General features: G+C 36.0%; 1 protein-coding gene across 1 annotated transcript in view; it reads left to right on the top strand.

Moving 5' to 3' along the window:
* Positions 1-17,060, top strand: part of KLHL35 (kelch like family member 35) — a 91,759-nt gene that overhangs the window by 59,042 nt on the left and 15,657 nt on the right. Inside the window, exon 5 of the mRNA XM_053705086.1 lies at positions 1,736-1,924. Coding sequence (XP_053561061.1) covers positions 1,736-1,924 — 189 coding nt within the window. The remainder of the gene's footprint in view (positions 1-1,735; positions 1,925-17,060) is intronic.

The raw sequence follows: 17,060 nt of genomic DNA, 5'->3' as shown, positions 1-17,060 counted from the left end.
ATATCCCTTTAGATAATAGTTTTAGCACACAGCCCAAAATGTGTGTTTGTCAGTGCTGCAATAGGAATGTACATTCTGTAAATACAATGGGGTAGATTTAACAAGCAGTGAATGCTGCTTTCTATGCCCGATGTTTCCGGCTCGCTGAAAACGTAAGTTAAGAAGCAGCGGTCGTTAGACTGCTGCTCCTTAACTTGTCCGCCACCCGATCGGGATGATTGACACCCCCTGCGAGCGGCCTATTGGCCGCGAATGTGTAGGGCGTGGCATTGCACAAACATTTCACAAGTAATTTAGCTATGTTTATCGGACATGATTAGCTACAGCGAATCATGTCCGTCCGGCACTTGATAAATTGACCCCAATGTGCCAACTCTGCTAGCTACAACATGCACCAAGACTCCGCATTCACTAACTAACTCGCCACCATTACATTTCCACTTGCCGATGGCTAGTGGGCTATAAAATGCTTGTGAGTTGTGTCACTGGCCATCAATAAAGCTTGTTTATGTGTAAAAAAAAAATGTGCTTTGCTAATTCTAATTCTATGGCCTCTATTTAACAAAGTCTGGCGGACCTGATCCGACAGTGCGGATCAGGTCCGCCAGACCTCGCTGAATACGGAGAGCAATACGATCTCCATATTCAATATTGCAACGCCGCCCCCTGCAGACTCGCGGCCAATGGGCCACCAGCAGGGAGGTGTCAATCAACCCGATCGTACTCGATTGGGTTTATTTCCGGCGATGTCTGTCCGACTGCTCAGAGCAGGCGGACAGGGTTATGCAGCAGCGGTCTTTGTGACCGCTGCTCCATAACTTGTGTTTCTGGCGAGTCTGAAGACTCGCCAGAAACACGGGCCATCAAGCTCCATTCGGAGCTTGATAGATAGGCCCCTATAACTTCAGATCATGCTGCAGATGGTATTTAAACCAGATCTGCAGTGCTTACAGAATTTGCTTTCTGGCTTCTCTAGGGAGTGTGGGACAAACATAATTTTACACAAAATCCATAGCTGTTAACATCCTTATCACTTAAAGGGACATGAAACCCAAAATTTTTCTTCCATGATTCAGATAGATCATATAATATTAAACAACGTTCCTATTTACTTCTGTTATCTAATTTGCTTCATTTTCTTGGTATCCTTTGTTGAAGAAGCAGTAATGCTCAACTAGGAGCTAACTGAAATCCATTGACAAGCAGCATTCCCTCTAAGGTCAGTTTTGTGTGCTGCCCAGCAGTGCCGTTGTGCTGCGCTACTCAGTGTCATATTTTGGATTGACGGCTTGTTAAAATTTTTAATGCAACAAAATAAATGTTAATTTTTATATATTTGAAAGGAGCGTGTCACCTTGTTCTTTTTCTGCCCAGCAGTGAAACATTTAATTAAAGAATCATACCTTGCAGTTTGCATTGTGCAGTGTTTGCTAATTGAAGAGTGCGGTTCCCGAATTAACTGTTTCAGCAGCTTCTATGAATACTTAGGTATACTTTTCAACAAAGGATACAAAGAGTACTAAGCAAATTAGACAATATAAATAAGTTGGAAAGTTGTTTAAAGTTGCATGCTCTGTCTGAATCATGAAATAATTTTTTTTTCGGTTATATATCCTTTTAAGTACATTTGTCCATGCAAAACTATTGCTCTTTCATATGCATGTTATATTTTTATTTCAGTTTGTTGAATAACTATAGTTACAGAAGCTAAGCATCATTATATATTTTTATTTAGGTTTATGCAGTAGGGGGCTTTGACGGCTTGCAGAGATTGTCGTCAATGGAACGTTACAGCTCATTTACTAACACCTGGACCCCTGTTACGCCCATGTTGGAAGCGGTTAGCTCAGCAGCTGTTGTATCGTGCATGAATAAGCTCTATGTGATTGGAGGGGCTTTAGATGCATATATGAACACTGACAAGGTAATGTATTATATCCATACATTGTCTCTATTTTGTGAAAAATTAACATTTGCACCTTTCTCCCTAAGAAGTGTAAGAGAGTGCACAGATTTTTTTAATCCAGAGCAATCAAGATGAAACAGTCTACACATTTTAAAACTGTTGTAATTCATTACCTTTACAGTATAGCAACAGATACATTTTGTACATATTTATTGGCATATACAGTTGCCATCAATGCAAAGAATATTGGGAAGTAAAGATTTAGTTAAACAAGCTTGACTTTTTAGTAATGCACTAGTCATGAAGACCTGATTTTTCCTCTCTGTGTTACTTATTTAGTTTTTTCATATGAGTATTTCCCTATGGTTATCCTAAAAAAAAAAAACACCCTGTCATAAATAGTTCTTAACCCCTTAATGACCAATGATGGAATTATTCTGTTATGGAACAATTCTGCAAACTAAAGCTGCGTCCTTAAGGGGTTAAGTTTCACTTGACCAAACATTTTTTACTTAAAACAGATACCTGGTGCCTTAAGTCAGTTTATAAAGCACAAAGTGACAGAAAACAATGTCCTGTATCAAGGCAGAGACTGAGGTCAATTGGAGTTGAAAACAGTAGGATAGCTTAAAAGGATATGAAACCCAAACATTTTCTTTCAGGATTCAGATAGAGCATGAAAATTTTAAGCAACTTTCTAATTTACTCCTATTATCCATTTTTCTTCATTCTCTTGTTATCTTTATTTTAAAAGCATAAGTGTAAGCTTAGGACATAGACCATTTTTGGTTCAGAACCTGGGTAGCACTTGCTCCTAAGCTTACATTCCTGCTTTTAAAAATAAAGATACCAAGAGAATGAAAGAAAATATGATAATAGGTGTAAGTTAGAAAGTTGCTTAAAAGTACACGCTCTATCTGAATCATGAAAGAAAAAAACTTGGGTTTCATATCCCTTTATAGCATGTTTTAATAACATGTTATTGGGTGACAAAATATGGCATGTTTGGTATTAAAATAATCCTCATGATGTCACAAGGGGATTGCCTATATGCGTATATGTGCTGTCTATACATAACTAAAAATGATAAATTATTCAATAACTTCCGCCAGGACTGCAGGGTAGGACTGCACTGAGGAGAGGGTTAGCTAACTTCCTTGCCCACTCTGGAAAGAGGAAAGGACAGAGACCTGACCTCAAGAAAAATGTATTTAACTGGAATTGCAAAAAAATTATTTTTTCATGCTCCATGGAAAGCTGTGTGTAACAGCGTAAGTGACTGTCTTTCCTTGCCAACTCCCTTCGCACAGATATATAAGCTAGTACAGTATTAGGTTCCGATTTTACTCCTTTTTGTTTTAAAAGATGTTGTTTTGTGTATTTGTTTAACTGTTTTTTGTATATAAATGCACTATGACTCCTTTTTTTTCATGTCACGCCGCTCTGTCTTGGCAGTGGCTAGCGGCTCTGCCTCTCCTACCACGGCCATTGCCATGGTTACGGCGGTTGTTGTGGTGATGACATCATCGCCGCATGCCACTTCTGGCCTCTGTTGCCGCTCCCCTGTTTGCTGTTCTTGGTGCGAACCTGTGCCTATGTAAGTATCTCTCACTTTATGCACTTTGCCCAAGGTATTACTGTGGGTACTCCTAGGTGTTTACATTTTCTAACCTGAACAGCTGTTTACCTTATTGTTGCTGACCTCTGCCTGTTCCTGACCATTCTACTGGTTTACCGCTGAACTGCTGGATTGCCTTTTTGTTGCTGACCTCTGCCTGTCTGTGACCATTCTACTGGTTAACTCCTGAACTGCTGGTTTGCCTTTTGGTTGCCGAACTTTATGTCTCTGACCATTCTCTGCCTTACCCTTATTGCCGTGAAGGACTACCCTGTCTTACCTCATTTCTTAAACTCACTTTTTTATGGGATATTTCTTTATCCTTCCACTTGACGCCGGTATAAGAAGGCTGTCCTCTACCACTTCAGCACCTCCAATTACCTCTGAAGATGAACTGTGTTTCTATTGTGGTTCTAATTCACACCAACTCAAGAATTGTGATATACTGCTGGGAAAATCCAATGTTTAGAGGATAAAAGTGGGGTACCACTAAGCCTGGCCACTACTAATTCCCCTCGTTCTTCTCAGATCCTGGTACCTGTTAACCTTACCTTTCTTCAGAATTCTGTCCACACTTTATTGATTTAGGGGCAGCTGGAAATTTCCTAGATCATCGTTTCATGATTCACGTAGGGTTGCCTCTTCTTCAGAAAAAACAATGTCTTAAAATAACCACTCTGGATGGCACTCCCCTTTGATCAGGTTTAATCCATTTAGAATCAGCACCCCTAACCATGACTGTGGGAGTCCTACATACCAAACAGTTGCAGTTCGATGTCATTCATTCTCCTGCACAACCAGTTATCCTTGGTCTTCCTTGGCTATGTAAACACAATCCTCTATTCGACTGGACTGAGGGACAGTTGGCCTCCTGGGCTACATCCTGTTTTCACTCCTGCCTTGCTAAGTTTACTACGCTGCATCACATCCCTAGAGCTCCGCCAGCAGGGGGGCGCAGAGAGCGGGAGGTGCCGACTGCCGAGGTGTATCTGTCTGAAGTGTGAGTGAGAGTTAAAATGTTTGTGGACAACGACAACTTAAACATGCATGTGCCTCGGCTGCCTGTATAGTGGCGTGTGCGCACGCACAGGAGGACTCAGAAGTGGAGGAGAGAGGGAGTGAGTAAAGCTGCTCAGTCAGTCAGGCTGAGGGTGAGGCAGCATTTATCTTAAATCAATTGCCTGGCTGGAGTGTTTAAATCTATCACCTGGCTGGAGTGTTTAAATCTATCGCCTGGCTGGAGTGTTTAAATCTATCACCTGGCTGGAGTTTTTAAATCTATTGCCTGGCTGGAGTGGCTTTCTGCAACTTCCATCCTGATCCTACATCAACATGATGTGCTGGCTACATTGTGGGCGTGTCGTGTGTGCCGTGGTGTGGAGAGGAGTGGAGGTCGCTTGCGCAGCTGTGCTGCCTGCCTAAGACGCTATATGAGGGAAATCTGCGGGGATGCCTGAGCTATGTGAGCGATGCGACTGACACCCACCCAGGCGACCAGAGTAATGAAAGCACTGCAGTGAGGTAGGATGGCGGGGTTGAAGTCTGAGGGTAGCAGCCGAGGGCAGCCGGCAGGGGTGGCAGACGCCGGGAAGAAATTAGAATGCACAGGGCTTAAATTGCTTGCAGTGATGACAGTGTTGACTGTGATGTAAAGGGAATTGGTGACTGACAAGTTTGTGGCACTGGGGGCAGGGGCCAGGCAGGACCAACGGCGGCAGTGTGATTGTGGTGTGGCCCGGGTGCAGCACAGGCACTGTGAGTGACTAGTCTGGTGGTGGTGGGAAAGAACTTTAATGAATATATTCATTAGGCATACTGAAAGACTGCTCTACAATAGCTGTCCTCAACTCTGCAGCTGCTGACAAGACAGGGTACTCACACTCTAGAGTATTACACTATGTATATGTTCCTCTGTTTTCTTTGGGGATACTACAGTTGTACAGTTTGTAGATCTGTAATAGAAGTGTGTTGCTATTATCAAAGATTTCCAGGGACACCGCAAGAAAATTATGGTGGAGCTTATGTTATAGTCTCCTTTGCTGTGGCCAACCAGAGACACTAATTTAAAGTGAAATTTGAGACTCATTGTAGAATTAAACAATACACAGATAATCCCAAATTTTTAGTCCCTGTGTGGCGGTGGTTCAGTTGCACAGTTTGCCATAAATAGCATACAGAATAAATAATGAATACATTTTTTATAAGATATATTTAATTAAATATTTTATAATGAACCGGCACCTGTGTTTACTGTAAGCATAACAGCGTTCAGCTATGATACAAAACACAATTTTTTTGTTGTGGGAAAAAAAAATTGCAACTCCTTTTCTGAAGTCCAGCTGAATAAAATATTGTACACTTCACAAAACCACAAATATTTTTTTTCCTGTAAAATAAAAATAAGTTAGTTTAATGGAGCGCAAATAAAATGTACTTGGTATGGGGGTGGAGGAGGGTCGGGAGGTATTGTGTTGGGGGGGCATCAAAATGCACCTTCACCTGTGTAGACAAAAATCCTTGCACCGGCCCTGCCTAGCTAAAGGCTTTATTCGCCCTTCCTCCTCTTCTGCCGGGGCTGGCTTCAGGGTCTGAGACCCTGTATAAACTACAGAGCCCTAAGCAACATTACAATCAAGAACCGTTATCTTATTCCTTTGATCACTGAATTATATGATTCGGTCCAAAATGCTTGCTACTTTACAAAATTGGATCTATGTGGGGCGTACAATCTCATTCGTATATTCCCAGGACTTGAGTGGAAGACTGCCTTCAACACGAGATCAGGGCATTAAGAATACCTCGTAATGCCTTTTGAGCTGTTCAATGCCCCTGCTGTCTTTCAAGCATTCGTCAATGATGTCTTCCGTGACCTCCTTAATCGCACTGTCATCGTCTATTTGGATGACATCCTCATATTCTCCACCACCCTTGAGGGTTCAGGGCAAAGCCACTCTGTAGGCAACAGGAGAAAGTCTTTTAAGGACCTTGTATGGGCCGATATACCTAGGCCCTAATTTATGACAGCGTTGGCGAAAATGAACATGTTGGGTAGAGACCCAGATGCATTCACCTACTGAAAAGGCAAGTAAGTGAAGGGTGGAGCTTGGTTATTGAAAAAAAACAAATGCAGCAAACAAGATGTTAATCTTGATGTTGTTAATATTTGCAGAAGGTTTAAACTTGTCATATGTTATTCTATAGCAAAACAACAGAAATGGCGTATAATTATAAAGTTTATACTGTGCCTTTGTGTTCCCTGGGTTGAATAAATATTGTTTTTCTTTGGTTGCTTTTACGGTAGTATTGGGAAGGTGATGCAGAAATTTGAGGGGTATTAGATTTTAGAGCTGTATCATTTAGAGAAGGGGATTTAGTTTTAAGGGGGGATTATTGTGATCCAAGATTGTACAGAGAGGGAATTATATGTTGGATGTTGCAGGGTCACAGTTAGGGATAGTAGCAGGATGGGGTCTCTATTGTGAATCAGCTGCATATAATATCAAAGAAATAGGTGAAAGGGGGGAGATCTCCTAATAAATATTGCCCACTTTCCAATGCATTTGCATAGTGTGTGTCCGGCAGGGCTACAATCTGAAACATACTCATACCAACACTACATTCCCTTTGTCTTCTTTACATCAAGAAAATTAATTTAGCTAATAAACCCAGTCTCATGTGTGCCAATCATACATTTAAATGGACAATCTTCTCCAAAATTCTTATTATTTAAAAAGATAGATAACACCTTTACTTCCCATTCCCCAGCTCTGCCCAACCAACATTGTTATATTTATATACTTTATAACCTTTAAACCTCTGAATTTCTGTCATTTTTAAGCCCCTGCAGGCAGCTTTTATCTCAGTGCATTTTTATAGCTTTTCACAGCAAGACACTGCCTGTTCATGTGTGATATATATATATGCTGATTGGCTAAAATACAAATCTTTAAATAGCACTGAGATAAGGAGGCAGTCTGCAGATTTAAGGTAATCCCAGAATTAAAAAATATATTACAACCATGTTGGTTATGTAAAACTGGGGAATGGGTAATAAAGGAATTATCTATCTTTTTAAACAATAAACATTTTGAAGTAAACAATCCCTTTAAGTTTTTTATTGCTGGGACTTTCCAGAGTTGCTGTGTTGACATCTCCCAATGTTTAGACCAAACAATCACAGTGACTATATCAGAGGCAAGATCTTTCTCACTTGACTAATTACTAATTCACCATCAGATAAAAGAAGACCATGTTTGTATAATATATTCACTATCAATTGTGTTAATAAATGAATTCATTTGTACAGTATTCAGTAAGAATAACTGAATGAGTCATAACTGCTGATTAAACTATACATCAAAATCTCATCTGCTTTCCTTTATTCAGATGCACAACTACTACTTTGACTTTACTCCTTTTAATTAGGCTGTTATACAGAGCCAGGACTACTTTTAATGCTGTTGGATATGTAGTTGAATGTAATGGACATCTGACCATAGATGATATAATGCAATATATACTACTGTAGAGATAGAACAGGTACTGCACAACTTCTGTCCCTATAACTTGAGCAGCAGAACTATTCTGTTGTTTAGAACGTCCTTGTGTGATGCAAGTCATTCAGTAAGGTTCAGCTAATTTGACTGTTCCACACTCCTGCCCTGTTTGAGGTGCGTCAGAACTAGATAGGTTTGCACCTAGCCAGTATTTTACTGACAAGGGTGGCATTTCTAAGGTTCACATAAATATAGAAATAAAAGAATAAATATAGAAATTAATGCTCTATCATGGTGAATTCTATGTTGGATTCTAATTATAAATCGTATTAAACCCGTCCTAGCAGATTTAGTTCCTGAGTTATGCTCTATAATTATGTACAGTAATTTATGTTAATGAGCATGGCCGGTATTTTTTTGCAGAAAGGTGGCGACTAAAGTAAATGCAGGCACGTGTCTGGTATAAAGCAGTGCTTCGATATTATGTTGCGTTCATGAATATATGAACCTTCTGTTGGGTTGGGAGAGAGAATGTGCTGTCAGCAGACCTAAGTAGTGATATTGGATTTTTAATAAACAGAACAGCACTAGGTTGTAATGAATGATTACTGGAAGAAAACAACAAATAAACAGATTAAAGGGCCACTAAAGTCAAATTTTAAGTTTCATGATTCAGATAAAGCATGCAATTAAAAAAAATATATATAACTTTCCAATATACTTATATTATCATAACCTGCACATACATTTTATATAAATATTTTGAGGTACCTACTGAGCATGTGCAAAAAATCACTGTATATACATTTCTTTCTTTCTTTTTTTTATTGGCTGATGGATGTCACATGATAAAGGGGGAGGAAACAATGGATTAACTTTGAAATTTGCCAGAAAATATTCTACTGCTAATTTCAAATTCAAAATATATGCTATAGTATTGTCTTTTTATTGTTTATTTGTCAATTATTCAATTCTACTGTATTTAGTGCTCCTTTAAAGGGACACTAAACCCAAACGTTTTCTTTCATTATTCAGATAGAGCAGCAATTTTAAGCAACTTTCTAATTTACTTATTCTATCAATTTTTCTTTGTATCTTGCTATCTTTATTTAAAAAGCAGGAATGTAAAGCTTAGGAGCCGACCCGTTTTAGGTTCAGCACCCTGGTTAGTGCTTGCTTATTGGTGGCTACATTGAGCCACCAATAAGCAAGTGTAACCCAGGTTCTGAACCAAAAATGGTCCGGCTCTTAAGTTTATATTCCTGCTTTTTCAAATAAAGATACCAAAAGAACGAAGAAACAATGATAATAGGATTAAATTAGAAAGTTGCTTAAAATTGCATGCTCTATCTGAATCATGAAAGAAAAAAAAACTGGGTTCAGTGTCCCTTTAATTAGACAATAACAATAGCAAATGGTCAATAACAATGTTTTCATTTTGTTGAGTTTTCAGTCATATATTGTGTGTTTTAGTGGAAGAATAGATCAAAATGTCCAGAATAGTCATCTAATTATATAAATGAGCATATTACATGTTTGGAGATGGGAAAAATAAACATCTGGGACTTAATTCTTTAGAAATGCTTTGCACCTGTCTCTATACGTATTTCAAAATTCAGGTAATTCAACAATTAGAAACCCCACTTATACTGTGTATTTCAACAACATTATTGTCCTTGACCTTTTAAAAACTGATTTTGGCATATTTTGTATGGCATATCTTATAAATGGTGAATTCATAACCTGATTACTAATGAATAAACACTATTATTTCCTGGTTTAATAGAAGCTTTAAAGATATAGTTCACAGAGCACTTATAAAGAATGTACACATAGAGATAATGATCGCTAGAATGTTTACTTATGATTGTAGATAAGGATTTCTATGTTTTAACATGATATTGTTAATTGATCACATGTCATAAATTATTTTATTAAAAAAAATTGCTTTCAAACACATTGGGCAATAATCATCAATACTGAATCAATTATGCTATGTTTATGCTTAAATATTCACTACGTTTATTAAAGTGATGGTAAACTTTAGCTAATCAAATGCTATATATGTAACCGTTGCCATTATAAGAGTGTTTTTTTTTTTTAAATTAATTATGCAGTTTTGCTTGTACACTAATAAATCTTTCATTGCAACATTCTTAAAGTCTGAAATTTACAAACACTTTAAGATTCTGAGTATATGTATACAAAACAAAAAAAACAAGACACTTTTTCCTATTTCTTAGAACAGGTGGCCTTCATATTTAGGGCTAGATTACAATTAAGCGCAAACGTTTTTGCACAAGCGATGTGTTTCCGTGATCCATTTTAATTGTGCTTATATTTTAAGTATATTTTAAGTTTATTGAAATTTACGCTACAAATCTTACTGTAATCTCAGAGCTCTGGTTAACTGTTTTGCAAAACTAAAAAGTTGCACAAAACACTTCAAAAATCCATTACACAGTACAGTTACACTCATAATAACACCATCTAATAAATCCATTACACAGTACAGTTACACTCATAATAACACTATCTAATACATACATTACACAGTACAGTTACACTCATAATAACACTATCTAATAAATACATTACACATTACAGTTACACTCATAATAACACCATCTAATAAATACATTACTTAGTACAGTTACACTCATAATAACACCATCTAATAAATACATTACACAGTACAGTTACACTCATAATAACACCATCTAATAAATACATTACACAGTACAGTTACACTTATAATAACACTATCTAATAAATACATTACACTGTACAGTTACATTCATAATAACACCATCTAATAAATACATTACACAGTACAGTTACACTCATAATTACACTATCTAATAAATACATTACACATTACAGTTACACTCATAATAACACCATCTAATAAATACATTACACTGTACAGTTACACTCATAATAACACTATCTAATAAATACATTACACTGTACAGTTACACTCATAATAACACTATCTAAAAAATACATTACACAGTACAGTTACACTCATAATAACACTATCTAATAAATACATTACACATTACAGTTACACTCATAAAACACTATCTAATAAATATAGTACACAGTACAGTTACACTCATAATAACACCATCTAATAAATACATTACACAGTACAGTTACACTTATAATAACACCATCTAATAAATACATTACACAGTACAGTTACACTCATAATAACACCATCTAATAAATACATTACACAGTAGAGTTACACTCATAATAACACCATCTAATAAATGCATTACACAGTACGGTTACACTCATAATAACACCATCTAATAAATACATTACACAGTACAGTTACACTCATAATAAAACCATCTAATAAATGCATTACACAGTACAGTTACACTCATAATAAAACCATCTAATAAATACATTACACAGTACAGTTACATTCATAATAACACCATCTAATAAATACATTACACAGTACAGTTACACTCATAATAACACTATCTAATAAATACATTACACAGTACAGTTACACTCATAATAACACCATCTAATAAATACATTACACAGTACAGTTACACTCATAATAACACTATCTAATAAATACATTACACAGTACAGTTACACTCATAATTACACTATCTAATAAATATATTACACAGTACAGTTACACTTATAACAACACTGTCTAATAAATACATTACACAGTACAGTTACACTCATAATAACACTATCTAATAAATACATTACACAGTACAGTTACACTCATAATAACACCATCTAATAAATACATTACACAGTACAGTTACACTCATAATAACACCATCTAATAAATACATTACACAGTACAGTTACACTCATAATAACACTATCTAATAAATACATTACACAGTACAGTTACACTCATAACACCATCTAATAAATACATTACACAGTACAGTTACACTTATAATTACACTATCTAATAAATACATTACACAGTACAGTTACACCCATAATAACACCATCTAATAAATTCATTACACAGTACAGTTACACTCATAATAACACTATCTAATAAATACATTACACAGTACAGTTACACTCATAATAACACTGTCTAATAAATACATTACACAGTACAGTTACACTCATAATAACACTGTCTAATAAATACATTACACAGTACAGTTACACTCATAATAACAACATCTAATAAATATACATTACACAGTACAGTTACACTCATAATAACAATATCTAATAAATACATTACACAGTGCAGTTACACTCATAATAACACCATCTAATAAATACATTACACAGTACAGTTACACACATAATAACACCATCTAATAAATACATTACACAGTACAGTTACACTTATAATAACACTATCTAATAAATAGATTACATAGTACAGTTACACACATAATAACACCATCTAATAAATACATTACACAGTACAGTTACACTTATAATAACACTATCTAATAAATACATTACACAGTACAGTTACACTCATAATAACACTGTCTAATAAATACATTACACAGTACAGTTACACTCATAATAACACTGTCTAATAAATACATTACACAGTACAGTTACACTCATAATAACACCATCTAATAAATACATTACACAGTACAGTTACACTCATAATAACACAGTCTAATAAATACATTACACAGTACAGTTACACTCATAATAACACCATCTAATAAATACATTACACAGTACAGTTATACTCATAATAACACTATCTAATAAATACATTACACAGTACAGTTACACTCATAATAACACTGTCTAATAAATACATTACACAGTACAGTTACACTCATAATAACACTGTCTAATAAACATTATTTAAAAAAATATTGCACAAAAAAGTTATTAGGGCTCAAAGATATGAAATCTCGGGTGCTAGAAAAAAAAGCCGCCAAAGTTCTTTAGTACTTTAACACACATACAGATACTTTGCCAAATATGTATTTGTATGTATGTATATATGTATGTATGTATGTATATATAATTAATATTTCACATTCTAATGTTCTGCACATAGCAGAATATGTTCTATGTATTTTAAAAAAGATCTCTCTCTCTCTCTCTCTCTCTCTCTCTCTCTCTCTCTCTATATATATATATATATATATATATATCTGTATATATCTATACCTATATATGATCATCTATATACAGTATATAGGTATAAATATATACCGTATTTGTTTAAAAAAAATATCAGATATATGTAGAAATATTTGATTATGAATAAATATGCAAAAATGTGATCGTGTTAGCCTGGGGTGTTTTTTTCCAGTTTTTTTTTTTATCTCCATTGACACGCAATATTTGATGTTCAGATTTTTCCGGTTACCGCTTGTGCAAAATAAAGTTCTTTTGAACTTGTAATACCAGCGCAACGTGACTAGTGCAAAAAGCTTAAAGGGACAGTATACTGTAAAATAGTTTTTCCCTCAATGTGTTTACAATTGCTTTTTTTACCCACTGCGGAGTAAAAAATGTATGAAAATTAGCTTTTTAAGGCTTATTTGTGTATATTAAAGCTCTGATTTTGTGTTTTGAAGCTACAACCTAATAAAATGGGTTGAGCTTGTAGGTATAATCAGATCTCATTACTGTATCACATTGTGCACATATACCTGCTTCTTTATCTTATATCTGTCCTTAAAACAATCACCAGTACTTTGAGAGAACAATGGAAAATCAACATTGTATTACCTTATCTCTGCTATATCCGGCTGGGAGTGTAATTTCTTCTGCTGGCTGTGTTTACAAAGCTTATCTATAGCTGGTACGCGCGGCCACAAACTTTCAGAATAGGTGGGGATACCACATGCTAAATTAACAATTTCAAATGCCAATATAAGGGTAAAGGAGCTACTTGTAAACAATTTAATGCACTCCAGCAGGTAAAGTGGATCATGTGGAACAAATTAAAGGGGAGAAAATTTTTGAGTAAACTGTCCCTTTAACTCTAGTGGAGTTTTCGTGATCAAGAAAATGCAATATACTATGCCACTTGTTAGCTAGCCCTTAATTAACAAAGGAACATATGAAAAAGTCACATAGATATGAGATAATTCTTCACTTCACCATCTCTCAGTTCATGTATGTCCTCCTCTCTCTTTCCTTTTCTGTCATCCCTTTATTTGTTTGTTGTAAAACAGTACATCAAAAAATAAAAATACACCATCAAAAGATAAAGGGATGTGCAATACAAGGTATCTTAAACCTCCCACACTTTTTGAAATCATAATATAATTCAACATAAAAACTTTATTGGTTTTATTTAGGTGCTATAATACACACCTAACTGTATACTTATACCCTGGAGCACCCTAAACCTTGAACACACTCCAAGTGTATGCAACAATAACAAAAGGAAAGATAGATAGAAAGGAAAGGGGTGAGAGAGTATAGTTAGTAGGAGAGAGAAAAAAAAGGGGGAGGGCTAAGGAGGGGTAAGAGAGGCAGGAATGAGGAGGACACGTGCCATAATATTTTACATTAGTGCTAAATATTTTTATCTTAATTGGACATTTAATAATATATTCTTTAAAACTGTTCTCTGCATTCCCCATTGATATTTTAGATTCTGGCCTATAAAGAAAGCAAAAATGCATAGTAACACAAGCTTATACATGTACACACACTCAAATACACAGAAACACACATTACATAGCATACACTTACACACACACTACACAGCTTACACTTATACATGCAGATACACACACACTACATAGCATACACTTATACATACAGATACACACACACTACATAGCATACACTTATACATACAGATACACACACACTACCTATCATACACTTATACATACAGATACACACACACTACCTATCATACACTTATACATACAGATACACACACTACATAGCATACACTTATACATGCATATACACACACACTACATAGCATACACTTATACATGCACATACACACACACATTACATAGCATACACTTATACATACAGATACACACACACTACATAGCATACACTTATACATGCAGATACACACACACTACACCGCTTACACTTATACATGCAGATACACACACACACTACATAGCTTACACTTATACATGCAGATACACACACACTACATTGCATACACTTACACATGCAGACACACACTACATATCATACACTTATACAGGCAGATACACACACTACATAGCATACACTTATACATGCAGATACACACACACTACACAGCTTACACTTATACATGCAGATACATACACACTACAAAGCTTACACTTATACATGCAGATACATACACACTACATAGCATACACTTACACATGCAGATACACACACACTACATAGCATACACTTATACAGGCAGATACACACACACTACATAGCATACACTTACACATGCAGATACACACACACTACATAGCATACACTTATACATGCAGATACACACACACTACACAGCTTACACTTATACATGCAGATACACACACACTACACAGCTTACACTTATACATGCAGATACACACACACTACATAGCATACACTTACACATGCAGATACACACACACACTACATAGCATACACTTATACATGCAGATACACACACACTACACAGCTTACACTTATACATGCAGATACACACACACTACATAGCATACACTTACACATGCAGATACACACACACTACATAGCATACACTTATACATGTAGATACACACACACTACTTAGCTTAACTTATACATGCAGATACACAAACACTACACAGCTTACTCTTATACATGCAGATACACACACACTACATAGCATACACTTATACATGCATATACACACACACACACACTACATAGCATACACTTATACATGCATATACACACACACTACATAGCATACACTTATACATGCAGATACACACACACACTACATAGCATACACTTATACAAACAGATACACACACACTAACTACACAGCATACACTTATACATGCAGAAACACACACACTTCACAGCATACACTTATACATGCAGATACACATACACTACATAGCATACACTTATACATGCAGATACACACACACACACTACATAGCTTACGTTTATACATGCAGATACACACACACTACACAGCATATACTTATACATGCAGATACACAAACACACCATATAGCTTACACTTATACATGCATACACACACACAACACAGCATACACTTATACATGCAGATACACACACTACATAGCTTGCACTTATACATGCAGATACACACACTACATAGCTTACACTTATACATGCAGATACACACACTACACAGCATACACTTATACATGCAGATACACACACACACACACACACACACACACTACATAGCTTACACTTATACATGCAAATTTACACACATAGTTATGCATACAGATGCACACACACACTACATAGCTTACACTTATACATGCAGATGCACACACTACACAGCATACACTTATACACGCAGATACACACACACACTACATAGCTTACACTTATACATGCAAATTTACACACACATTTATACATACAGATGCACACACACACTACATAGCTTACATTTATACATGCAGATACACACACTACACAGCATACACTTATACATGCAGATACACACACTACATAGCTTATACTTATACATGCAGACACACACACACACTACTTAGCATACACTTATACATGCAGATACACACACTACATAGCTTATACTTATACATGCAGACACACACACACACTACTTAGCATACACTTATACATGCAGATTTAGACACACACTTAAAAATAGCTTACACTTATATATGCAGATACACACACTACATAGGATACACTTATACATGCAGATACACACACACTTATACATACAGATACACACACTACATCATATATGGGTATCTGTAATTCATTGTATGGGGTCCTGGGGTTGGCAAGCAACAGATGGCAAGCAACCCGGGACAGACCCCTAAAATCGAGACTGTCCCGTGAAAATCGGGACAGTTGGAGGGTATAAGTG

The sequence above is a fragment of the Bombina bombina genome, chromosome 3 (genome assembly GCF_027579735.1).
Source record: "Bombina bombina isolate aBomBom1 chromosome 3, aBomBom1.pri, whole genome shotgun sequence".
Classification (NCBI taxonomy): Eukaryota; Metazoa; Chordata; class Amphibia; order Anura; family Bombinatoridae; genus Bombina; species Bombina bombina.
This window is presented reverse-complemented; position numbering and strand designations above follow the sequence as displayed.